Consider the following 27,127-nt stretch of genomic DNA (forward strand, 5'->3'; position numbering starts at 1 on the left):
GCCATCGTCCTGGGGAAAGATGACGTGATGGGAAAAGTGAGACTGCTCTTGTCTACCTTCTTCTTCCTCTCCATTTGTTGTTTCTCCATTTATGCCTCATTCATGTGAGGCTGAATGTCTTTTCTGTTATGATGAGAGAGATCTGAACTGTTATTGATGTATGTTTTGTTTGTTTTTGCATCAGCTTTTGCAGAGCTGCAGACGGATATTCATGAGCTGACAAGTGACCTGGATGGAGCAGGGATCCCTTTCCTCGATTACAGAACCTACACCATGAGGGTGCTTTTCCCTGGCATTGAAGATCACCCAGTCCTGAGAGATCTGGAGGTATCAGCATTGCCAACTGCAAGATGTGTTGTGACAGTGGAGAGGACATGATGGCTTACAATACTGTGTCTTACCAGGGACAAAACAGTACCTCATTTACGGTCTAGATTGGAAAAAGATGGGTAGATGTAGATGTTAAATTCTGTTTGATCACTCATCTATTCACAATAGCAGCATGCATCTAAGTGAATTATTAGTTTGCTGTTTTAAGCTCCCCCTTGGTCTCCATCCTGTTTGAGTTTGTTTTTTTTTAGACCATGCAAGGGCCAGGAAAAAAAGTTTGAGGTCAGAACAGTATACCTGTGTGTATCACACCAGCTTTGTCAATTGCTTTGCAGTGAGGTCAGAGATATACAGCATCAGTCTGCCCATAACCTGCCTCTGTGTGCCCTGCATCCCAGCTCTCAGTACTGCAGCAGTGTGAGGATGGTGAGACGTTGCCCAGCTCTGCTAGTGTCTGCATGCTGCCTGCACTATCTCCTTGGCAGCATGAGTTTTACAGACCTTGATGACGTTGTTCATTCTGGTTCAGGGCTTGGCAGATAGACAGGACCTGCTTTAGTGATACTTGAGCCAGAGAAGCAGGTCATACACCATGTCCAAGGCCAGCAAGGTCCTTGGCTGAACTCTACAAAGTCTCTGGCAAACTCTGTGCCTCAGAGAGGCTCTGGCAGAGAGAGTTTCCTGGAGGCAAAGACTTGAGTTAGTTGGCAGAGAGGAGGAATAGGATTTGGCACAGACAATTCCATGCTTGGCTGGCTGTGTAATCAGAGGTTTCTTCTACGTTTTGCTCCTGTACTTCAAGAGAGCCAAACTTCATTAAACTGTAAGGTGAGAATCATTAAAAAATGATCTGGAAGCATTGAGGACTTGTGGTAATGGCTAGGAAGCTGCAGAACACATTGATTACTGTAGAGCTTTGCTTTTGGGATACAACAGCTTCAACAAATGAGCACACAAGATGAGAAGTATGAGTTTCTCCTCCATGTACATACACACACGCAAGCACTTTTATCATACCCACAGCTGGTTTCAAAGTGTGTATTCATTAACTTCAGCCAGCTGACCACCAAAGAGTATCTGATCCTTACAGAGCTTTTAGCATGGATGCTCTCATATGAAGGTACGTGCAGAGAGACACAGATTTAATGTTTCAATCTGCCGCTTTTGATTCCAGGTCAGTCTAACAGAACTTAACCTGATCTAGCTGCAGGTGTTTCTGTTCATTGCAGGGAGTTGGACCTTTAAGGGTCCATTCCAACTCAAACAGTTCTATGATTCTATGATCTCCCCTTCCTCTCTTAATTATTTTTTTCATCTTTGGGTTTCTGCCCCCTTCTACAGTTCTTTCAGTGTCAAAATCTTTGGATACCAGCAAACCAGAAAGGAGTTTCCATTCTGCTCCTTACTCTGTAGCACCTAGATGGAGCCAGTACTTATTGGGAAAAGGCCCCAGAGATCCTGAAGTCAGGAGGTCTTACTTATTTCCAGCTCATTTGCTAATTAACTGTTTCCAGATGCATTACAAAATACTTCTCTTGTTATTTTTTTTTAATTCTACATAGTAACCTGGGGATAGACAATATTAAATGTTCAAGCAAGTGAGTTAAAAATAATTATTAGCAGGATGAGTGGTAGTGGTTGGTTGATTGTCTCAAGCTATTTAGTAAGTAATTTATTTTCAGTTTGCAAAAACAGTTAAGATCTCTAATTTGCAGAATAAAAAAGTAATGATTCTTTATGGGGACTTGCATTACTTGGTCATTTAAGCATGCTAGCTTGGATTAAAGTGCCAAAATGAGGCGGTTAATACATTCTTACAGCAGTGGCATGTGTTGCTCCGAGTTGTGAGTCTCCACCTTCCAGGAATGTTTTTTGAAGGGATGAAAGAAACATGAAGAAATGAGTTTGGGGTTCTCATTTAGGACACAGTGGTGTAGCATATAAAAGGATGAAGTATACCCATGGTGTGTGGCTTTATTTTGATCCGGAGACAGAGGGGCAGGAAAGGATAATGCCCACTGTAGACTGTGGCATCCAGGGTTCAGTGTTAAGGTCCTGAATTGTTCTACACCAAACCTAGTTCACCAGCCTTTCACAAATGAGAAATACCTATCATCTTACCAATTACCCTGTCTCTAAACGATCTCACCTCCCAAGCCCCAGGGTCCTACTGCCTTAGGACATTGAAAATAGGTTCCAGCTCTGTGCCCTCTCACACTTTCTTTTGTCTGTGGTTCAGTGGGCATGATGGTGGTGGGTTGATGTTGGACTACACAGTCTTTTAGTGTTTTTTTCCAACCTTATTCACTCTGTGATCTAGTTCTTCCAGGGATTAAAAAGAGATGTTAGAGGTGGATAGAGTGAGACTTCAATCTGACAGCAATAAGAATACAGTATGCTATGATACCACATCCAGGCATCAGCAATTTCCTCTGGATGTACCGTTCAGAGAGTAGCAGAGCTTGAAAATAACCACCTGGCTGTGGTTGGAATGTCTGTCTGTCTTCCTGTCAAATGACTCTCTTCCTTCTTAAAGAACTATACTCCAAAATGAAAACGTTTCTTTCTTTTTAATTTTCTTTGCTGTTGGAGGCAGCTTTTCCTTTTCCGTATCTCAGATCTGACTTCTACTTGTTGTTGAATTATATAGCTGGAAGAAATGGAGGGCTGAGAGCAGAGAATTAGCAAACGGTGTATGACTTGTTTGGGAATGTCCTGCAAGTAGGCAGTGAAAGAAAGGCATGAACTTTTTTTTTCCTCATACAGGTCCCTGGCTATAGGCAAGAACGGGTGGAGAAAGGCCTCAAGCTCTTTGCACAGCTCATCAACAACAAGGTTTTCCTGCTATCCTTCATCCGCACGCTGGAGTCCCAACGCAGCTTCTCCATGCGCGATCGTGGCAACGTGGCCTCGCTGATCATGACAGTGTTACAGAGCAAGCTGGAGTATGCTACTGATGTCCTCAAGCAGCTCTTGGCTGACCTCATAGACAAAAATCTGGAGAGCAAGAACCACCCCAAACTGCTGCTCCGGAGGTAAAGATATCCAGGGCTGGGCAACCTGCAGCCCACTATCTAACACAAACATGCAGTTCCATTTTGGACGAAAATGATAAATTTGCTTGATTTTGGTTCATGCAGCAGAGTATGAAATTGTATATAGTCACAGCTCACATGACCCTGTAGAGCTGGCATGAAGCTGTTTGCAGGGAAAGATGAATAAGGCAAGTAGGGATGAGTGAAGGCTTTGCTTTCCTTTACTGCTTTGCTGCTTTCTGCCTTCAGCCAGTGATTGAAACTTTTACTACTATTGCATTATCTGTGGATTTTAATGTGAATCTTCAGAAAACTTTGTAAGAGCAGCAAGAGGCCACATTTCATAAGCCTTATTTTGGATTTGTGCTAGACCAACAAGTATATGACATAAAACAGGCTGTGTAATATACTTGGACTGCATGGTGAATAAATTGGAAGTTGCCTTATCATGCCTGAGAGGTGGACAAATCTGCTGTGCTTCATGTTTCTGAGTTACCTGCATATGTAGTCTTCTTCAGCTGCATTGTGTGATCTTCTCTCTCTTCCTCATCATTGGTCAGTTGAATCCAGAAGGCAGAGCTGAGCAGGACAACAGAAATGATTTCATTTGGGTTTGTGCTTCATGGTCTAATGTCCAGGGTTGTGTGGAAAACCTTGAATATGCTGCTCTGTGGTTAATGTAGTCTCCTTGCTTAGGGAAAGGCTGCATTTTCTCCTTTTAGGATCATATTAATCTTCTTTCTATGGTTTGAACCAACCCTTCTGCTTGAAGTCAGGACTTTAAGTAAAAAAGAGCCTTTGCCACTGCTCAGAGCTGTGTTTGAGGTGCTCTGAGCTGATTATAATGGATGGCTCAGGCAGAGGAGAGGTCTGTGGTGCCTGCTGGGTGAGTTTTCTTCTGGAACACAGCCCATCATGAAGTACCAGCAAAAGGAAGAGCAGTAGGCATTTCCTGGCATTCAGAGTAGCAACACCAGGGGCAGAAAATGGTCTTCACTTCAGCATTATTTGGCTCTGAGTCCTACAGCCTGGCTGGCAACCTCCCTCCAGCTGTTCTCAGTCTTCCTCTCTGTGCTTCTCCTCCAATGCTTGTTGTCACTGCCTTCGTCCAGTTGTCCCTTCATTTATCCTCTCCTTTCTTTTCCCCTCTCTCCATCTCCTTGTCTTCTCTAATTGTTCATTCCTGTCTTCTCCCGAGTCCCCCATTTTTCCCTTTTCACCTTCTTCCAGCTCTTTTCTAACTAATCCTATTTGTTGAGAATGCACTTCGGCCTTTGGAAGGCCACACGTGAACATATAATTGGCTCCATTCCTTGCTATTCAGATATTGGTGCAAGATTTGCTGACAATTATTTGGAGCAGCTGAATTAAACTTATGTTTCTCTTTCCCCTTCCTCCCTTTGACTGTGAGGATGGAAGGAAATCTTTCAAGGCCCTCCTGCAGGATTGGCCTGTGGGCTGTCAGGCAGGAGGAAAGAGTTGGTTGGAATGATTTTCCAGCTTCCTGTGTCCAGTGTACATCCCAAAAGACATACGCTGACCCAAAGAGATCAAAGTTTCTCAGGAAACAATGTGACAGGATTTCAGACCTCTTGTCATCAATGCTAAGTTTACAGTATGTGATGGGTCCCAGTGATGTGAGTGTCACATCTCCTGTGGGGAGCTCAGAGTGCTTGACTTGGGGATGATGCCATAACCAATGGAGAACAGTTGTTAGATGACGCTGACTGAGGGAAGTACAAAGCAAGCAGGTTGGGTTTGACAGATGCAGTCTCTAGAGAGAGACACAGCAGTGATCACTGTAGTCAGAAGAAATGAGATTAACTTAATGCTAAAAGACTAAGGAACCTAAAAAGCAACCTACAGCCCTAAGCAAGAAACTTTGAATTGCCTTGGTGATGGCCAGGTCTAGCAAGACGCACGTTTGCTCATTCAAGCAGGAACTCATGCTTCCTTCTTGAGCAAAATCAGTTTGTGCATCAGAAGCAGCACAAGCTTATCCTGTGCTCCTGGTGTCCAAACTCAGTTAACTAGTACAAGTTAATCTGTAGGAAAAGTTCACTCTGAAGTCACAAGATTGATTTTTGTATGGTTGAAAACAGAGTTCAAGGGCTACAGGAATTGCTCTGTGGATGCACCGCATTGACACACTGAAGATTATAATTACTCTCAAATGCCAGGGAGATAATCACTACCAGATAAGTATTCTCTAGAGATTGAGATCTGCCTTAAGTACTTATATGACCTACTCATCTGTACAGCCTAACTGTGAGCTCCTCATATTTGATGGATTTATCTTCCCTGAGCATCTCTGAGGTTCTTCTATTTCGTTGATGGAGAAAATGCAGAAAAGCATATAGGGACTTTCCTAGTCACTGGGGAATCACAAGGTCAGTAAGGGTTTTCTAGAAAACTCCAAAGCTAAAGCAGAGACCCTAGGATGTGCTTAATCCTGATGGTATTGTGCCTGATTTTCCGTGGGGCTTGGTGATCTGGACAGTAAGATGCACAAAACCAAATCTCTTAACCAGACCTTAGAGATGACCAACATGACTAACTTATTTCCAATTTTTTTTTGTCCCGGTCTGATTTTAGGACAGAATCTGTAGCTGAGAAAATGCTCACCAATTGGTTCACCTTTCTTCTGTACAAGTTTCTCAAGGTAAGTTAAGTAATACTCCTGGATAAGCAGCTGCTTTAATGCATTGCTTCTTGGCAAGGTGTAGTTGGGGTAGCATTGACTTTGAATGACAGCAATCAACAAATGAGTGAAATTACTTGAGATGCCCTCTGAGCTCTCTTGTTCCTGCTGGAAGGTCTCCTTCAGGAGTTATGTAATAATAATTAAAAAAAAAGAGGCCTTCAGCCTTTGTGTCCTATCATTAATGGCTGGGTGATGACATGTCCTCATGAGGACCCACACTGAGCCCTTAGGCTAATTGCTGTGGTCGCATACTTACAGCCAGCCTTTTGGAGAAAGATACCTTTTCACTGTGCCCTGACTCTCAATGCTGTTGCCAAATCTCCTTACATCTCACATTATGTCATTTGGACAAGATAACTAACCTCTGCTTGGAAATTCAAAGCTTTACAAACCAATCCCGTTGCTCTGAGCCTTTCCAACCCCCAGGCGCAGCCTGTCAAAGGCTGAATGCATGGGAGAGTTTTGAAGGTCCCTGCAAGGTAATTTCAGTGACTAGTATCAGATTCCCTCTTGCAGCTGAAAGGAAAGGGTACAAGGAGGTGACTCTCTAAAGCACTGCTTTTATAAGTCTTTCCACCCACTCAGCTACTTGTCTTCCTGCCTTAGCCTGAACAGTGGCCTGATAAGTGCATGAGACAGGCACACAGAAGCAATATGCTCCTGGCAGATAAGCTAATTAAGTGGGAGACAGGTGTAGGAACTGAGAAAGGGGCCACTTCACTTCATATTATTAACTTGTTCTTGCCTGGATTTACACCAGAGGAAAATGACCTCGCTCACTGAGTTGGGATGCACCGCTAGAGGGGAGGGCAATGTGGGAAGGAGGGAAGAAAGAACAAAGGCATGAGAGGGAAGGGAAGGATAGAAGGAAGCACAAGGAGGGATGCGTGGCAAGAAACGTGCAGAGGGAGGTCACAGCAAAAGAGGATAGGTGTGGGAAGAAGGGTGAAGAGAGAGTGAAGGGAAGGAGACATTGGTGAGGAGGTTGTTTTGCTGCCTGTGAGGTGCTTGTTGTACCTGACATCACCGATGCAATTGCACAGAACAGGGGGCACCATGGTTGTGGGGCAAGTCTCCCCTCAGTCATTAAGCTGCTCCTGTCCAAGCAGCATTGCTTGCCTTCAGCACAGGAGTGCTCAGGGAGACTGTGGGCACTGCCCAGACACCTGGGATGAGGCACTCCTGCCAGCCTATCTCCAAGTCTTTCAGGACCCATTCCACCACCTGCTCTGTTGCAAAGGTGTGGCCCAGCAGCAGTCATTCAAACAGCCTTTATATTTTTTGATGTGGAATCACACAGTGATTCACCCAGTGAGGGTGACTCCCAATGAAGCATCTGCCTTGAGTGGCTGGGAATGGCAAGCAGCAGCAATCACTGAGATACCATTTGGGCTTGGTATCCAGATTTTCATCTATGCTTTTTCTTGCTCACCTGATTGTTGTCTCTCACCCTTGCAGGAGTGTGCTGGTGAACCTCTGTTCTCCCTCTTCTGTGCCATCAAGCAGCAGATGGAAAAGGGTCCCATTGACTCAATCACTGGGGAGGCCCGGTACTCACTGAGTGAGGACAAGCTTATCCGACAGCAGATTGATTACAAAACACTGGTGAGTACTCTGAGCATGCTCTCCTGTGAGCTTGTTCGCCTTTTTCTAGCAAAAGGGCATTTAGAGGAAAGAAGCTAGTGAAGAACACATTGACTTTCTGGGTTCTTTTTTTTCTTGCAACCCAGCAACATAACCTGACCTACTAGTTGCATTCCCTAACACAATGAAGTTTTGTTGCTGAAGAGTTTTCTTGCAAAGCATGTTTGCAATGATAACTACTTCCAATTTAATTCCACTGTGTTATATCTCATGCCCAGACCATCTTGAGTTCCCTAAGGGTGTTGTCTGTTGTGTGAAAGCCTATAGAGATAATCAGCACCCATCTGGACAGGACACCTACCTGTGTGACCTATTGTAGGGTACCTGCTTTAACATGGAGATTGGACTCCACGATCTCTTGAGGGTCCCTTCCAACCCCTGCAATTCTGTGATTCTGTGATTTTGGCATTGAGGAAGATGTTATAGTAGCACAGAGCAGGGACCTATCAGGTCTTCTTCAGAGTCAGTGCAACATTCCTTTTAAGCAAGCTCAACAAAAAGAAATGAACTTGATTTAATGATTTCAAGGGAAATGGAATTATTCCCTGTCACTGAGTCATTTGCTTCAAAATGTAATAGACTGCATGGTGAAAGATAGGCTGTTTATTCCTACCTTAGATACATCCAACCTTGGCTTCTATATGAGATCACATCCTTTTCCTGTATGATTAAAGAGCATCAATTAAAGATGAAGAACACTAAACACCTCTTCTTAATGTAAATATTTGTAGGTCTTCACTTTTTTCCTGGATACGCTAATTCTTTTAAGTCTCTGCAGGATGAAGGAAACTTTCTGAATGCTGAACTCTCCTTGTAATTCCTTTATTTCCCAGAATTTTGTTCTTAGAACACACCAGGTTTTAAGATGATTAACCCTTCCTGCAGCAGAGGGTTGGAATTAGATGATCTGTCATGTCTTTTCCAACCCAAGCCATTCTGTGATTCTATGATCAGAAGATGTTTTGAACTTAGCTGATTTTATGCACACCTTCAATTGAGGGATGTTCATTTTGCTTTTATTTTGCTTTTATTTTTTGCTTTTATTATTACTGACTGTATCCAGTCAGTTATAGCTCCTTGACCTGCATTAGATCTTAGCATAGGTGGGCTGACTCTGCAGATGTCTGTTCTTCCCTGACTGCAATCTAGAGCCTAACTTAGTTGAATTCAAGTCTAATGAGTTAATGAATGGGTAGACTTTACTCTTAAATAAGACTGCAGTTTACTTTTGCATTCTAAAACTTTCCTATTAAATCACCAAAGCAGTGCTTCTTTTTCTTTTGTGTGTAGTTGTCTAGTAATTTGGAGACCTGATCTTGGAGAGAATGAGTAAAAGAGAAAAAAAAAAAAATCAGGCACAGAGTGATCACTTTCACCAAAGAAAATCCATCCAATCTTTTTAGGCTTGATATAACTCAGCCAGCAAAGGGTAGTAATTATACGTCAGCCTGAACAAAGCTCTCCTCCATTTGCTTTGTGTTGTTTGATGTTAATCAGCTCTCCCTCTTACATCTCAAGAGCAGACAAATATAACCCGATAGGAATCTTAGCAGATTTACAGAGATCAGCTTCGATGAAGAAGATTAAGAAGAAACAGAATATAAATAAGATTGTTCTTCCTTTTGTTTCTTCTTATTTCTGTTATATTTTGTTCTTCCTCTACCTTTTTTGAGCAGACATTATTCTGTTATCTTTTGTCAAAAAAATACAGTAATGAAATTAAGCAAGAATTGATTCAGTGCTTGTAGTATAGGAGATTCAGTATTTGTAATATAGGAATTCCCTGAATGTCTCCTGTTCTCTCTGTAAAGCATCTGGTCAGTGCCATGAGTCTGTAGTGTTTGTGGCTGAAATTCATTGGGTTCTGTTTCATGAGTGCTGGATGGAGCTGAGTCACACCTAGAAACAATCTGTTTATTGCCATTATTCCACGAAGACAAGGCTTCTTTTGGAAGGGCATTATTCTTAAGCTTTTATTAATCATGACCATTATGTTAAGTCATGGTTTCAAATATGGTTTGAGCAAAAAGCAGATCCCAAGAAACTGACTTGTCAGAGCAGACAAAAGGAGACAGAGCAGTTTCAAACATCTGGAATTACTAATTTTGCAATGTGCACCTCATTCACTAAATTTTTGTAGTTTGGATCTGATTTATTTCCAGACCAGATAGCTCCAATTTTTCTGTCAAAGTCCTGTAGTTCTCCAAGGAAGCAGCCCACGGTGAGCTGAGGTCTTTGCACTGTAGAACAATTTGTGTACATGCAGGAGATTTTTCAGCCCATAGAATCACAGAATGGCTAGGGTTGGAAGGCACCTCAAGGATCACGAATCTCCAACCCCCCTGCCTCATGCAGGGCCACCAACCTCCACATTTAGTACTAGACCAGGCTGCCCAGGGCCCCATCCAGTCTGGCCTTGAACACCTCCAGGGACGGGGCATCCACAACCTCTCTGGGCAGCCTGTTCCAGCACCTCTTCAATCTCTCTGTAAAGAATTTCCCCTTGACATCCAACCTAAATCTTCCCTCCCTCAACTTAAAACCATTTCCCCTTGTCCTGCAGTTATCTACCCTTCCCAAGAGTTGGTTCCCATCCTGTTTGTAGGCTCCCTTTTGGTACTGAAAGGCTGCAATGAGGTCACCCAGCAGCCTTCTTTTCTCCAGGCTGAACAAGCCCAGCTCCCTCAGCCTGTCTTTGTAGTGGAGGTGCTCCAGTCCCCTGATCATCTTCGTGGCTCTCCTCTGGACCCTCTCCAACAGCTCCCTGTCCTTCCTGTACTGGGGGCTCCAGACCTGGACGCAGTACTCCAGATACCATAGAGTTATTTGAATTGGAAGGGACCTTTAAAGATCATCTAATCTAACTCACTTGCAATGAATTGGGACAGCCCAGGAGGCACTAAGGTAGCCACAGATGATATTTGCTAGCATAAATGTGCATCAGCTACACAGTAGGTCTTCTCCCAAGATGTATAACTCAGAGAAACACCCTCTGGTGTTAATGTCTTTGCTAATAGTCAGTTATCATCATCTGTGGTCTGCAGCATTATTAAAAGCCTAGCTGGATTATTCCATCTATGGCAAACAAGAAGATTTCATTCCTGCTGGCTGCCATCTGCCTTTGCCAGAATCCATGGCTTTTTTTAGCCTTTCACCACAGCAGAGTCTCTCTGCACAAACCTCCCTTCCTGCTGCCACAGCTCTGCTCTCTCTGGGAGATGAAAGACCATCCATCTCCTACATCAGCTTCATTTCTCTTGACACAAATAACGCAGAGGAGCAAAGGCCTTGATGTGTGTCGGAAGCTGTCAAGAGTATTGGATAATGAGTTTTCAGAGCTGGCAGGCAGGAGCTGCCCAACGTGTATTGAGCAATGGCATGCTCTGCATGGCCCTTGCACACCTTGGCAGAGTTGAGAGCCTAATCAGATCATCCATCCTGACAACGTAACCCAGAGCAGTTAAATATGTTTTGAGCTGCGTTTGGTTAAAGCCTTTCAGGGAGTTTTGGTGGCAGGGAGAAAGCCAGAAATGAGATACCAAAGGGTTCTCCCATGTTTGTTCTCTTTGGATATCCTTCTCCTTGTTCTCCTGCCAAGAAGTGCTGTACCCTTTGGACCTTCTTCAGACTAATCTAGAAGACCGAAACTATAGTGATGTCCTGGTCTCATGATGAAGCACCCAAACAATACAGAGAGCTCAGGACCAGGGTCCCCATATGGGTAACCACAAGCCATGTGTTTGTAATTTAAATGCCAGTAATCCCCAGTGGAGATTAGGGCTTAGTTGTGCTAAGCATTGCATATATATATACTTAGAGATAGTTCATGGCTGGAAGAGCTGACAGATAAAGCCCAAGGATATAGAAAGAAGGTCAATAAACACAAATGCAGTGAGATATCATAGCCCAGGGTCAGCCCTGACCATGGCAGGGGAGTTGGAACTAGATAATCTTTAAGATCCCTTCCAACCCTATGATTCTATTAAAAAGTCAGTGTGAGAGCAGGGCTCAGAGGTGACTATTCTCCTTGTTCCCAGTCCCATATCTTTCTGTGCTGACCTCTTGACTAGCATCCTCATTTTGCTGTGCTGACACAGATCTCAGTGCGTGAGTTGCATTCTTGAAGGCAACTGAAGATGTTTACATTGGTGCTGAATCTGTAGAGCTTGCTGTGACTGATATCAGCTCTGTCCAGTTTAAGTGAGCTCACGTCAATGAGACCTGCAGAGTAACTTGATCTCCATGGACATGTGGACGGACCCATCTAGGATTTCCAAAAGAGCTGATCTAGCCTGTATTACCATGTCATTTCCCTACAAATGTGTAGCAGGAAGGGGGCAACTAATAACCTCAACACTGAGTGCATTTCAGCACTGCTTTTTATGTATAACTCTGTGATCATTTGAGATGAAAGATGCCTCAGAATTATACAACTGTGCTGTTGTCATTATTATCTGAATCGATGCTTTTTCAATACTCCTGAATGTGACACATAAATAATAGCATTATGATGTAATCAATATCTCATATTTATATCTACCCTTTCATCCAGAAAGATCACAGAGCTCTTTGTAAGCAATATCTTCACAAGTCCCTCTTAGTTAAGTATAACAGCACCAAAGGGAGCTTGGTGAGCCAATATATAATTATACTGATACAATTTCACCCAGTTTCAAGCCACGTTTAGATCTCACTGAATCTTGGTAGGTTAGATGGAATGTGATAGAGGGTCCAGTATCTCTTGTGTACTACAGAGAGGAATTTATGGTCAAGGTAAAATTTGTCAAAGTCACCAAAAATAACATGCCTGCACATATAAAAGTTGCAAAGCAACATTTAATGGCTCTATATAGCCAGAAACTTCAGCTTCCAAGTGCAAAGGTGTGCTAAGTTTGTGAAAGTTTATGGACTTCACACTCCTGTAACGAGAGCAGAACACTTGATGTAGACGTGGCTAAGAGTTAGTGGACAAATTACTGTTAGACCCTGTGTTTGTTTAAAGCATCCCTCCCTCCCCATTTCATATGCTTTGCATTTATTCTTGGACATGATCTTCAGGGAAAATTATATTCTCCTTCAGAGAAACCAGAAGCCTCTCGAGTTGAATCAATTTTCTTATTCTTTGTGTGAAAGCAGCAAGGCTTTTTAGTCGCTGTTGTTTTGTATATCTTCTTAAGAAGGCCTGCATTTCAAATTAATTACATGAGAAGGATCTTGGTCCATTCTATGCAGAAGATGGACAAAGTTAAAGTGGAGAGATGAAAGATTACTTTTACCTGTCAGATGGGAACGTAGGGAGGCTGCTACAATACATAGACACCTTGCCAGATCTCTAAGGAGCAGGGAATGGGTCAGAGGCCAAAGGAAAGTTCTGGATACCAGTTCAAATCCAGTCAGAGTCTGGTTGTGTTGTCTGGTAGCATCTGGGTGAGTGTTATTTTGAAAGACCTATGAGAAGGTGGGTGTAAAGGGTTGATCACAGGATACTGGCACTGTTGTGAAATGCATGGTTGGTCTCACTGCCTCTTTCTCAGGTCCTGAGCTGTGTGAACCCTGACAACGTGAACAGCTCCGAGATCCCTGTGAAGATCCTGAACTGTGACACCATCACACAGGTCAAGGAGAAGATCCTCGATGCCATCTTCAAGAACGTGCCCTGTTCCCACCGGCCCAAAGCTGCTGACATGGACCTGGGTATGTGAGTGCACAATGGGCTCTGAATGCCCCATGGCTTGTGGGAGAGGGGACACAGTTGAGCTCAACCCAAGCATTTTGCTGTGGCCAGTGCCACCTCTCCAGGTGCTTGGGAAAGGCAAAGTGTCGGGAATGCTCAGAGGGCAGAAAAGACTGAGGAAATTAATGCAAACTCTCCTGGCTTGTGAAAGCTCTACTGCTCCAGACTTGAGGACTTAAAATCTCCAGTAGTCATCTTGCTTTTCTGCACAGAGTTTGGCCTGCACAAGGCACATCCTGCCAAGCCTTCTGGAAAAGAAAATACCAAAAGCACAAGGTGTTCAGGCTGCTCAGATTTATTCTGAGCTCTTCTCTGGGCGCTGAAGGCTTGGATGATGCATGTCTTCTTGCTGAGTGTCACAGCCCAAGCAGAATTAATTTCTCATCATGTGGGAACAGGAAAGGGGATAAAGCATCCTCCATTCAGTGGGCTGCATCCATCTCATCCTGACTGCTTCCTTCTCCTACCAGCATCCCTCCACCAGCAGCAGGGCTGGGAGGAGCTGCTCTGACATCTCCTTTTTGCAGAGAATTAGGAGACTAACACTAACATTTTAAGAAAAGATCCCTCTGTTTATGAATTCTTGCTTTTTTGTTCCCTTGTGAGATACTGTGCTTTGGAGGGTGGAAAGGGCTGCACCAGCTTCACTGGCATTTTAAGTCTGCTTTGGGGCACACAGCCTCAAAAAAGGATACTTCTGGGGCCAAAATCAGCTTCTGTTCAAAACTTGGAGCAAGGGCATGAGGGCAGTGAGATATCTGCAGCTGTATCCAGAAGCAGATCCAATACAGCACCTGGAGAACTGTATGAAAGGCTGCAGAACAGTTTGCTCGGGGCATTGCTGAGGTGTCTGGCACAGGGCTGGGACTGCATTGTGTGTGACGATCAGCCAGAATTTGCCCTTGGTGACCTTCAGTGAAAGGGGCTTGAGTGGAAAATGATGGAGTCTATAAAAGGCAGCGCAGGAGAGGAGGAACCAAAAGGAGAAGGAATGGATGGATGCCAAGAAACAATTCACAGCAATAACAGAGGCAGAAATAAGAGGTCAGGGATTAAAGTTAAGTGTGTATATGTGTGTGCATTTGTGTAGGGGAGGAGGGGACTCCTGACAGAAATTGCAGCAAGATTTCTGCTCATGTAAGGCAGTTAGAATAATGAAACGATCTGCCAACACCAGCAGCAGTAAAGAACAGGTCATATATATCATCAAGAAGGGACCCAAGGTGATTTTGGAGATGCTGAGTGAGTCAGCAGTGAGTGCAAGGGTGAGCATCAGGCCAGGCAGGGTGCCAGGGCAGAGGAGATGGGACTATTGGGATTGACAGCCAAACCAATTGATCTGTCTGGTGCTGGAGGGTGATCACAGAGCCCATTAGGTTTGGGTCTCAGGCTGGGACCTGCATCCAGGGCTTTGCTGCTACAGGTAATTTTGATATTCTAAGTGATGCTGAGGACCAGAAAGTGTGTGCAACCCTAACTGAAGGGCTGAACACAGTCTTGTCCACATTGACAGGAGAATGCTTAATGAGCAGCTGTTTGGCCAATAGCATTGATAATGTAGTTGGCAATAATAATAATATTCTTGTGTTTAATAATAACTAGGAAGATACAGGAAGAGAAAAAACAACACAAAACTTCTTCTCATGTAGAAGAAGAGTCCTGCCAGCAGCAATATAGTTTCAGGCTCCCTTATCATAGCAGTTAATAAGGTGGGAGGAGCAGAGCTGGCATGAGTGAAGCAGGAACAAGAGGGCACGCACATCCAGCCACAGCTTCAGCCCATCCTCTTTGAGGAAAAGGTGCTTGTTGGCACCTGACATCCTTCAGTGACAGTAAGAGCAGCAATGGGAGAGCAGAAGGCAGTGTTAGGCATTAGGAAGCAGCACAGAGTTCTCAGCATCACCCTGCCCCAGGCTGAAAGCTCAGAGGCTCAGCCCCTCCAGTGCATGCTAAGCAGTGGGTCTGAGCAGATGATTATCATCTGGCCTTGAAATCGATCATTTTCTAAAGAGCAACACTGTTTTCTATTGCAAATGCAATTTTCTAGGCTTTCCGGCCACACTAAGGCCAGATTGCTCACATGTAGAAAGCAAACAAGCTAATGAGTTATTCTGAGTTGTTAAATGCAGGGTAGCTGCAGGCAGAGTGACTCGTATGTGTCGCAAATGTCATAATGTTTTGCAGTTACCCAGACAACTCATGGAGGGGGTTGTCAGCTGAAAGCGTTTATTTTGGACACCCTGAGGTTACATTTTAGTCCAAAACCCAAATTGCAGCTCTCAAAGTAAAGGCTTCTTTCTACAGTGGCTATTTTTGTTATTATTGTTTTTTTAAAGTCCTTGCCATAAATAAAACATTCCCCATCTTTGGGAAAGCATTAAGGTGTGAGAAACACCAGACAGAAATTTGGCTCCATGCTGAGGCATTCACTTTTCCCTGAGCCTTTGGAAAGGGACTGCTGAGGCAGAGGCAGTTGGGTTGAATGCCTTGCACACTCAGTGGTGCTGGCTCAGCCTCACTTTGGACCTCATCAGGGCAAACTGTCAGTGCTTCACCAGCATGCAGTACTGAGGTGATGGGTTTAGCATCTAGGAACCATTTAAACAGAGTGCAACTAGATCATATTTACAGTAAGGCAGAGAACTGGACAAGCTGGAGAATTGGGCACAGAGGAACTTTGTGGGGTTTGGCAGGAACAAGTGTAGAGTCCTACACCTGGGGAGGAATAACTGCATGCATCTGTATGGCTGGTTAGTGGCTGAGCTGCTGGAGAGGAACTCTCTAAAGAACCTGGGCCTCCTGGTGGACAGCAGACTGTCTATGAGTCTTCAGTGTGCTCTTGTGGCCAAGAAGGCCAAAGTCCTCCTGGGCTGCGTTCAAAAGAGTGTGGCCAGCAGGGCGAGGGAGGTGATCCTCCTCCTTTGCCCTGGTGAGGCCACATTTGGAATATTGTGTCCAATTCTGGGCTCCCCAGTTCAAAAAAGACAGGGATTTCCTAGAAAGAGTCCAGCAGAGTGTCATGAAGATGATGAGGGGCTTGGAGCATCTCTCGTATGAGAAAGGCTGAGACAGCTGGGACTGTTCAGGCTGGAGAAGAGAAGACTGAGAGGGAATCTTATGACTCTTTGTAAATATGTAAAGGGTGGGAGCCATGTGGACGGGGCCAGACTCTTCTCAGCAGTGCCCAGCAGTAGGACAAGGAGTAACGGGCACAAACTGGTGCGTAGGAAGTTCCATACAAACACAAGAAAAAACTTTGAGGGTGACAGAGCACTGGAACAGACTGCCCAAGGAGACTGTAGAGTCTCTTTCTCTGGAGAAATTCAAAACCCACCTGGATGCAGCTGTAAGGAAGCTGCTTTGACAGAGGGGTTGGATTCAGTGATCGCTAGAGGTCTCTTCCAACCCCTACAATACTCTGATTCTGTAACTTGCATATACAGGTTGAAATATTTCATATCTCTATCTGTTCTGATACAAACTTCTTCTTTCCAACCGTGGTGATTCTTTTCCATGTTAGAAGCAGAACTGAGTTTCTTCTCTTTTCCTAGAAATCATCACTTAACTGGACACTTCCTCAGTTTTTGTTTCCCACACATCTGGTTGTACTGGAGCACACAGCATAGAAGCAAAAGGTTTTCTTCTTCTATTTCTTATGATAAACTGAGTCTTACTTGGAAGTTATTGGGAAATGACGAAAAACTCCTAGGACTGGAAGACTAAAAACAGCCCACCCTGGGCTCTTATGAAAAATCCATCATGAGCACAAGTGATCATGAAAAAGGCATCAGGAATGAATAAGCTAGATGCAAATGTTCCCCTTTCCATCGTAGTACACAGCCACAAATCTTTTCATAGCTTTTCAAACCAGACTTAAGGTCTATAGGAAAAGGTTGTGAAGCACAGCGGAGTGTATACAGATGACCAAAATGAATTGTGTGCATTGTGACCTACGAATGCTCATAGAGGATAGGGTAGACAATGATGACTAGCTCAGAAGAAGACATCTGGAGTGAGATGAGAGGTCTTACAGCTCTGAGTGTTTTAGTTGCCCCTGAAAAATCTTTTCTATGCTACCCTTTCCTCGGTTCTCTGGGCATCTTCATGGTGATCAGGATCAGAGTGAAAGCAAAAAGGAGGTACAACATCTGTAAGATAAGAGGTGCAGGACATCTCCCCCTCTCCCACCTCCTAGTAGACTCACTCCTTAGCAAGGCATTGCTGCCACTCAAACAAGCTCCTCTTCATCGTTGTCCCCTGGAATTTCCCTTTTTCTGAGTCAAGTTGAACAGAAAGGTTGTTTCTTAAAGGGAAAAAAAAGAAAAAAAAAAGAAGTAATTCCTGCGTGCAATAAAAAGATACACTATCTGCTGAATGAAATATAAAGGCTTCACAGCAGCTGTCTCCTGAGTTTGCATTTACCACTGCTCCTGATTGGAAGGCTTGATAAAGATAATGGGATTTTTACCTCCCTCCCCCTCTCTCTGGAAGGTAGACGTGTAACAAATTGGATTGGAGTGTGTCTCTCCTTTGTGCTGGCTCACAGAGGAGTGGGCAGATCTGATGAGAGAGGGGATGGGGTGCTGGCAGTGAGGACAAAGCTAACAGTTTTCACTTAGTGCTGTGAATATGGATGTCAGGGTCACCTTTTCCTTCTTTTGTGCCCTCCCAGCCTGTTTCTCTGCATCACAGAATCATAGAATTGTTTGAGTTGGAAGGGACCCTTAAAGGTCATCTACTCCAACTCCCCTGCAATGAGCAGGGATACCTACAGCTAGAACAGGGACATCTACAGTGGTGCTTCCAGACACCACATTTCTTTGCAGATTCAGTGACCACCCATTAGTAGTAAAGAGTAACACATAGCACTTTTCTGAGGTTAGAAAAAGTTGGGGATTCTTTCGCTGTTATTGCTCAGATTCATGAGAAAGTGCTTTTTATTTGGTCTGGGCAAATGGGCCGTGAAGCTGAAGCAAGATGCTCTGAGCCTGCCTTGCAGAGTTCACAGCCCCTTGTCTTGCTCATGAATAGGTCTTGTGCAAAGTCAGGGTGGTCCTTGCTCTTCTCCACAAGGCCCATTTTTTTTATGAAGGCTGAGGGAAAGGAGATTTGGTAATCACCTGTGTCTGAGTGGGAGTGTAGGGGACCCAAGATATACATAGAAGACACAGTCCTATGGTTGCCAAAATGTCCCCATAGCAAAGGGAAAACTTCTGCTGCTCTGAGGACCCTGTTCAGCCCTCAAGCGTGGAGAAACAGAATGAAGAAAGGTATGCCTACATTTCATATCAGAGCTGAGTGCAACTCAGAGAATCCATGGATTCCTCCCAAAATACTGTGTAAGTGTATGTCCTTTCCCAAAGATGTGTGAAGAAGGAGGCAGCATGCTGAGACATGATGGAGCAGGGTCAAAGAGACACCGTGGGGGTTTAAGGGTTTCGCTTTACCCTTCAGAATGCTTTATAAAAGCACTGTGTCCCAGCCCAGCTCCAACTTAACATTTTGTGCTCTTCCAAGCAACGTCTGTGATCTGTTAGCTTCTGGGAATCTTGTCCAGGGGGCAATGAACAGAGTGTATCATCCTCGGACATCGCAAGGATAATATAGGTGAGGATCAGAGGAGCTTCAGTGAATGAAGGGCAGTTTGTATCAGTGCTTAGCCAACGCAACCTTTGCTTACTCTATCAGTGTCTCCAGCCAAAGTAACACCCAGCAATAAACAGAGCAGCTGACCTCTTCGTACTAATTTAAATGAATAATAAAGGCAAGGGCAGCTTTCCCAATGCATTTTAATTATGTGATAAGAAAACTGCTGAAACCAAAGGAAATTTGCAATGGTCCTTGCATTTTTATGTTAGGATAAATAAGCAGGGGTGGCAGGTGATGTCTTCACATCCAAAATTTCACTTTAATTAACTCCAGCAATTGAATAGACTTTTTGCTTGGGTTCTTGCTCGGTGTCTGGGTCACTGTGATTGAGGCAAGACAGTCAAAAAGAAAGCTTTGGATGGTTAAGATTGTCTGTGGTTAAGCTACACTCATGACTGGTTTCACGAAGGGATGCTACATGTCCCTCCTTTTGGTCCTGTTTACATGTTCCTTGCCTACAGGCAGGTTTGTGAGCACTCTTCGGGACAAGCTGTGTCAATCCTCCACATGAAGCATCCTTCAAGACTTCTGCAAAAGGTTGGAGCACCCTGGGAAGTGATGGGGTGCTCTAGTACTGCAGAAGGAAAGAAACCCTCAGTATTTTGAGGTGGAAGCTAGAGAAGTGGTATGGTCAGAAACTGGAACCCTTCTGCTTGCAGACATACTTCTGAAGCCCCAGTAAAGGGTCTGGTACTGCACCGAGCCAGACGTTGCTCTGCCCATTGGAGCAGTTAGTGCTCAGTCTGTGGCTGAGTCTTGGCAGTTAGACATATCATAGAATCATAGAATCACAGGATCATAGGATCACAGAATGGATCATAGACGGAAAAGACCTTAAAGATCATCTAGTTCCAACTCCTCTGCCATGATGAGGGACACTTTCCACTAGATCGGGTTGCTCAAAGTCTCTTCCAGATTGGCTTTGAAAGGTTAGGACATTCACAGTTTCTCTGAGCAACCTGCTCCAGTTCCTCACCATCCTCATAATAAAGAATTTCTTGCTAATATCTAATGTAATTTCATTCTTTTCTAAGTCAAAAGTTATTACCCCTTGTCCTGCTACTGCACTCCCTGGTTTTCCTGTAGGTTCTCTGTAGATACTGGAAGGTACCATAATGTCAGTTCTCTGCCTCTTAATGAAAATGGGCCACTAATTTCTATTCCTGAAACAAGTGCTGTTCATTTTCTTATGTCACATGTTAACAGCTGACCTGCAAAGGGCAAATGGATTTTAGTAACAGCCACGATGAAGAAAGAACAGCACCAGGGAGTAAACTAGGACTTAAGCACTATGAATAGATGCACCAGGATTTGCTCCATTCAGCTCTGCAGTTGGAACAAAATCTCTGTGGTCGTTGCTTTATTTATCTGCATAAAATTTCACCGCTGTGTGTTGCTGTGCAATGGGTTTGGATCTCTCGTGTGTGTAGGCAGCTGCACTCTTTTTTTGCACTCTTCAAAGGGCTGACTTTTTCTTGTGCACTGATAACTTCTTGACAGCAACATTATTTTATCAAGTATAAAGAAACTGGTCTGGTTAACTTAGGACTTCACTGTAAACTTTGCCACATGACTCTTTTTGCATAGCTCATGAACCATTTATGTGAACCTGTCATGATTCGTCTGTCATAGAATCGTAGAATCACAGAGTGGCCTGGGTTAAAAAGGACCACAATGATCATCTAGTCTTAACCACCCTACTGTGTGCAGGGTCACCAACCACCAGACCAGGCTGCAACATACAGCCTGGCCTTGAATGCATCCAGAGCCTCCTTGGGCACATGTCCACCCTTTCCCTCTCTTACGGGCTCTGGGCATTATGCATTCACATACTGTACATGGTTGGAGGCATCTGACGGAGCGTAATGACCACAACTGATGTGGTGCTACAGGTGTGCACGTGTCACACAGGTTATGAGCACAGGGATTACAAGGCTTTGAGGGCTCCGCAGAGCAGCATTCAGTGTCCCTGTTCTCCTTGCAGAGTGGCGGCAGGCAAGTGGGGCAAGGATGATCCTCCAGGATGAAGACATCACAACCAAGATAGAGAATGACTGGAAGAGACTCAACACGCTGGCACATTATCAGGTAACTCTGGGAGAGGGTGGGTTAGAAGGTAAATCAGTCAAGAAGTTGCTAAGTAGAAGGGTAAAGTGTTGTTCTCCAAGATGCAGAGTTAAACAGTTATTGAGTGGGCAATAACTGAACAGAGCTCCTGTTGAGCACATCCATCCCACTCCTTCTTGGAGCATCATTAGAGATGAAGACAAGGGAAGAAATAAGACTCCATCTCTCTCAAAAGAGAGGCAGTTTGGGTGAGCAGAGAATGTGAAGAAAAGTGTTTCTCAAGAGAACAGCATGGATTAACATTTCTCATGTTGACAAACAGAAAACAAGCCTTTCTTTCTTCCTTTTTCCAATGCCTCAAAGGCCTTGTAATGCTAGCAGAGTACAGAAGGATGGAAAAGAGAAAAATGGAAGAGAAGAAGATTTATTGTCTGAAAAAAGGAGGAGGAAAGCAGCATGACTGGAGAGAACAGTGCAGTGGAGATGACACTGCCCTAGGATCCTCTGATTTAATCCCTTTGTGACTTGCCTTAATACAAGGTTTCTCATCATCTCTGCATAACCTTGAGACCCATAGGAGAGGGATAAAGATGTCCAAATACATCACATATAAGTGCTAGATTTAATGAAAATGGAGATTTGGTCAAAAGGTCCCCCCGTCCTTTCCACTCCTGCAAATAAATAAATAAATAAGTGGATAAAATAAACCAACTCATTAAGTTTAATCCGATGCTGACAATTCTGTCATTTCTTTAATCACACTTCAGCAATATGTGTTTCATAACAAGATATCTTTTCCATTTAAGGGCTGACCTGAGGAGGCAGCAGGCAATCATTTGAAAAAGGAACGAAACTTTTCACTTCAGATTGACTGAAGGATTGCTGGCTGACTCCAGAAGACATTTTATGTTTTTTGTTTTTTGGGTTTTTTTGCAAGAAGGAAAGGCTTCTATTTCATTTCATCAACAGGCCAAGTATAATTTTTTTCCCCCTCATGTGCTTTTTTCTGTTGTTTGCTTCAGGCAGTGAGCTCCCATGTCTGTGGATGAATAGGGGCAGAATAGGTCCACAGCTGCTGGAGATTTGAGCTCTGCATTGCTTAACCTGGGGCACTCACTGATACTTCTGCTGCCTCAGTTTCCCTAATATAGCGTGGGGCTGAAACTACAAAAAGCCTGTAATTGCCTTCCACAATTGCTGAAGGGCTATTTAATTAGCCTCTGCAGTGCTTTGAAGATCAAAAACTCCATGCAAGTGCTAATTATTATTATTACACAGACAAGAGCTAGAAGTTGTTAGCATTTTTTTTTTCACCTATCTCCTTTTTATGATGTCTTATTTATCACAGATATTCCTGATATGGCTCCTCTGAGCCGCTGACTTGTTAACATTTCTGATAAAGGACCCACATGAATCACTTAGCTGTAGAAATGCAAAGCCTGGCTCATTTCAGAAAGCTCTGCTTTCTGTTGGAACACTGTCCCACTATGTCCTCACACAGCCTCTCCATCCCTGCTGAGATCCTCTGAAACAGCAAAGAGAAAGAGTTCGTGGTGGTCAGTTCTAGCCAGCATTGCATCTGTTGCCTGTAAAGGAGAGACTGTGCACTGAGAGGCTGACAGGATGAGTCAGAGTGGAAAATGTAGGTATCTTCATCTAAGCTGTGTGTATCTAGATACTACTTGCAATCAAGGTGGGAGGAGCAGAAAATTTCACATCAATTTTCCCATCCTTATGAGACTTTCCATCCTTGATGTTTTTTGTTTTTTTTTTCCTGTAAATACTTATTTCTCTCCACTTGAGGTGACTAGCATAGCTGCAGGAGTCTACACTGCAGTTGTCTTCAAGGAAATAATATGAACTCTGGTGTTAATTTTCACTCTTCACTCTCAGAAAATTTCTAGAGTTCTGGACAGTCACCTCCACACCAGCCACGTCATCACTGATAATGTTGTCTCTTTTAGGAAAACTCACTTTAAATAGTTTTACCATGAAAGAGAACTCCAAATCCTAATTCCTAAGATAATAAATAAGATGTGAGCTCTTCTCGTTCCTGACACAACTGTGGGTTTAACTCAAGTTTGGACCTAACAAGGGAGCCCCATTCTTTCATCTCTCCCTTTATCATCAAATATTCTTACGTGAACATCTCAGCAGCACGTCAGTAAAGCTGATACCTGTACTCATGTCAGGTCAAGCAAAAATGGCTGATTTGGATAAATTTCCTTCATTTGGGAAATGAAGTGGTGTAAAAGCAACTTATGTTTGTGATTTGGATATCCAGAGATCCTTAACACTGATAGCTCTTGGTCGAAAACTGCTATATAACTTGCAGCCTTAAATTCTCCATTCTGCCTCTGCTCATAGGAAATGCAATTTCCAATGTCTGTTCCAGTGTCATAGTCCGGGTCATTCACTAGCTTAGGTCTCAGGTGATTTCTCTGCTGTGAAAAATGACCCTGTAGTAGTTCCAACCTTTCTTGAAGTAATACTGTGGTTGCAAGTTAATCGCTTTACAGCTGTGTATGAAGACAAGTTATTTTATTCTACTCACCCTCGTCCTGACAACTGCTTCTTCATGGAGAACCTACTGTCAGATCAATGCAAAGACCCACACTGTCATCACTGGGCTTTATCCCAGGACTGTCTGCTTTGTCATCTGTTGTCCTGATACCTGAGTACAGCCTTCTAGTGGTATAACAGGAGATTTTATCACTCTTTTTGTTGTTGTTGTTAACAAACCCTCTGAAGAGAACACCTGAAGCTTTGGTAGAAAATTACTGACTTGCCTGCAGTGGCATGGGTTTATGTCTCTATTTCTGCTATTTGAATTCCTGCTGTCTTTGGCATGCTCCTCAGAAGCCTATTAACAAAGTCAATTTTTCTCTATAGGTGCCAGATGGATCTGTGGTAGCTTTAGTCTCCAAGCAAGTCACTGCCTACAATGCAGTCAACAACTCCACAGTCTCCCGAACCTCAGCCAGCAAATATGGTAAGGACCTGTGTGCCGGTATGGATCAAGAGAGCACTTCAGGAGAGATCTCAGACATCGCTGTGGTCACAAGACACTGAGCAGTACCAAGAAAAATGATGGGCAGATGAATAGTTGACATTATTTGGTGGATGGCAGGAGGAAAGATTAAGTCATCTAAAACGTTGGGATTTGGTCCAAGCTGTTGAGCCAAATGGAATGTTCTTGGGAAGTACCTCTTCTCTCCTGTTAGATAATAGAGGAGCATAAATAATTAAGTGTACATTTCAGATCACTGTGGTCAGATGGAATACATCTTACTCTTGAAGTTTTCACAGGGAGAGGCAAGGGAGAAGCATTGCATAGTGTAAGAGCTCAGTCATTTTGGTAGGTTGTGAAGAATCTATGGCACAGATTAGAGGCCTCTAGGACTAGAAACAACCACGACAGAGGGCATTGCTGCATACTGTTATATTTTAGTGTATTATGTGTCTCATCCTGCTATTTTATTATCCCAAGGGAATTTACACCTGGAATAATAGTAAAAACAGCTTGCTGAGGTCATTTGTCAGTGTATCTCAGAGCATTGCACTGTTCTTCCCACTTTACACATGAGACAACTGAGAATGAGACAGCTGTCACCCCAAGATGCTATGATGGCATCGGAGGGCAAAGACAGATGTCTCTAATGTGGAACCAGAGTGTTGCTTTATCCATGATGCAGTTAGCGTATCAGTTTACTATTATTTTTCCTTATGTATGAAGGCATCTTTGATCCTTCTAATTCCCTTTAGGCTTGAGGGAAAGTATGGTTACTCAATGTCCAGAGGAACCCCCTTCCTCTTTCTCCAAGGACATAAGCAATCCACCAGACCTTATTAATATTCATCCAGTTTGTCATGTTGTTGCAATTATTGAAAGACACAGTGACCTTTGAAAAGGAAGACTTAAGGGGGGTTAATTTCTCTTGGATTTCTTTAATTCTTTTGCCATTTGATTTTTCAGGGGGAGGGTGTGAGGGGGGAATACTGGGGGAGGAGAAGATGTAGTGGGTCACAAGTGATTGTTAATTGCAATTAAGTAAACAGCATCCAGAGAGAAAAAGGATATTCCATCTAATAATTAATATGTAGAGATTGGTAGTGCATTAATGTTGATTCAGATCTTGCTGTAGAAATGTGCAACACTCTTCTGTTAATCATGGTTGGAAAAAACTCAATCTGTAGCATTGCTGGCAGGGGGAGGGGAATGCCTCATGGCATCACTCAGGGACAAAGGGAAGTACTGTCTATAGGATACCTTGTGGAGGTAATATGTGTGGGCCCCCTGAGTTCTGATTCACTTTCTAACAAAACAAGACTTTGAAGCAGAGACTGAAGAGAATAGTTGGGTAGAAGTTACTGGATTGCTTTGTTGCCAAAGGAGAAAGAGGAAGCAGCTCCTCCTGAATTTGGTGTTGGGGAGACAGGCAAGAAGTCATATTGGTTGCATCAATATTCTCGTTCAAGAAGGCCTATGACCTGTTCTCTGACCATAAGGCCAAGAAGCTTGGTCAGATACGGCTATCAACTACACAGGTAAAATAAGTTGAACTTGCCCCTGTTTGCTACCATGAGTATTTGCTGCTGTTCCCTGAACCCGTCCTGGGCAGTGCCTTACACTAGCAGTGCTAGTTATCCAAGGCTAGAGGTTTGACAGGGAACATAATAAATGAAGACCATGGGCAACCGAAAGGCAGCTTCATTTAATTTACAGACATGACCATTATGTCCTGCTTGGCTCATATCCCTTGTTTTTGCTGAGCAAATCACTCAGTCATGCTTTGATGGCAAGGCCTGGTCCATACACCAGTTCTGGGACCTTTTCTGGGACACTGCAATTCCACCAGGAAATATAACTCTTCTGCTTAATGTTATGAATTGGTCAATGGACATTTATTTCATACTGATATGGAAATATAGAGTTCACAAGAGGAGGGACACTGCAGTACGCTTACAGCAGTATGTGCATCTCATTCATATATCAAATGTCAGAGGAACCAGTACTAAAACCAGACAGCAGAAAGAGGTCTTCTTCTTGCCTTTCTGATGAGAAAGCATATCTCCTTGTTGAAACTCATTAATTTCAATGCAAGTGCTAATAGGGCTGACACACATGCATCTCTCTTTGCAGAAAACATGATCCGTTACACAGGCAGCCCAGACAGCCTCCGCTCCCGCACACCCATGATCACTCCTGACCTTGAGAGTGGAGTCAAGATGTGGCACTTGGTGAAGAACCATGAACATGGCGACCAAAAAGAGGGTGACCGGGGCAGCAAGATGGTTTCTGAGATCTACCTGACAAGGCTACTCGCCACCAAGGTATATGGAGGGAGTAGGGAAGAGGGTGAGGAATGGGCTTTTGAAGGCTGTGGTGTGACTTCTTGCCAACAAGAAATGAGAGACTGCTCAAGGAGTATCAAAGAGCGGATAAAAGAGCAGAAGGAAAATAGAGCACTAGAAGTGCATAGAGTGCGGAGGGAGGGAACTTAATTAAGAAAGCAAAGTCAAAGTCAGGAAAGGGACTTGAGAAGTTGAAGACTTGCCCCTAAGGCTGTTCTCTGCAGACCTAGATCATTCTGTATGTTGTGGTCCGTCTGGCTTTGCTTTCCCAGAACAGCATTATTTGAGTGTTGACAAGTTCTCCACCTAACTCCTCTTCAAAAGGCTCTCTAAGGATATGGGCAGAAGAAGAAGCTGTCTGTATATCTATCTGCTGTTCCACCCCATGGATCTCTTGGTGGTGGTGCTTTCCTTGGAGAAGCTTGCATTAGTGGAGAGGGTGCAATGCTTTTCTTTTGCATCACAGAAGGAACCAGGGCAGGTGGGGAGGCAGGCATTTAATCTGACAGATCCTTACGCAATCCTGCAATCCTCTCACAGTGCAGTGCATCTCTGTGCCCAGATTTCTTAGACACATGAGTTATCTCAACGCAGCCCAGAGGTGGAAAC

General features: G+C 43.8%; 1 protein-coding gene across 2 annotated transcripts in view; it reads left to right on the top strand.

Moving 5' to 3' along the window:
• Window positions 1-27,127, top strand: part of PLXNA4 (plexin A4) — a 429,864-nt gene that overhangs the window by 384,167 nt on the left and 18,570 nt on the right. For both annotated transcript variants that reach the window (XM_003201828.4, XM_019614671.2), the window contains 8 exons: window positions 185-327; window positions 3,097-3,365; window positions 5,961-6,027; window positions 7,528-7,674; window positions 13,248-13,407; window positions 21,081-21,184; window positions 24,056-24,155; window positions 26,307-26,497. In XM_003201828.4, coding sequence (XP_003201876.2) covers window positions 185-327; window positions 3,097-3,365; window positions 5,961-6,027; window positions 7,528-7,674; window positions 13,248-13,407; window positions 21,081-21,184; window positions 24,056-24,155; window positions 26,307-26,497 — 1,181 coding nt within the window. The remainder of the gene's footprint in view (window positions 1-184; window positions 328-3,096; window positions 3,366-5,960; window positions 6,028-7,527; window positions 7,675-13,247; window positions 13,408-21,080; window positions 21,185-24,055; window positions 24,156-26,306; window positions 26,498-27,127) is intronic.

This window comes from Meleagris gallopavo, chromosome 1, assembly GCF_000146605.3.
Source record: "Meleagris gallopavo isolate NT-WF06-2002-E0010 breed Aviagen turkey brand Nicholas breeding stock chromosome 1, Turkey_5.1, whole genome shotgun sequence".
NCBI lineage: Eukaryota > Metazoa > Chordata > Aves > Galliformes > Phasianidae > Meleagris > Meleagris gallopavo.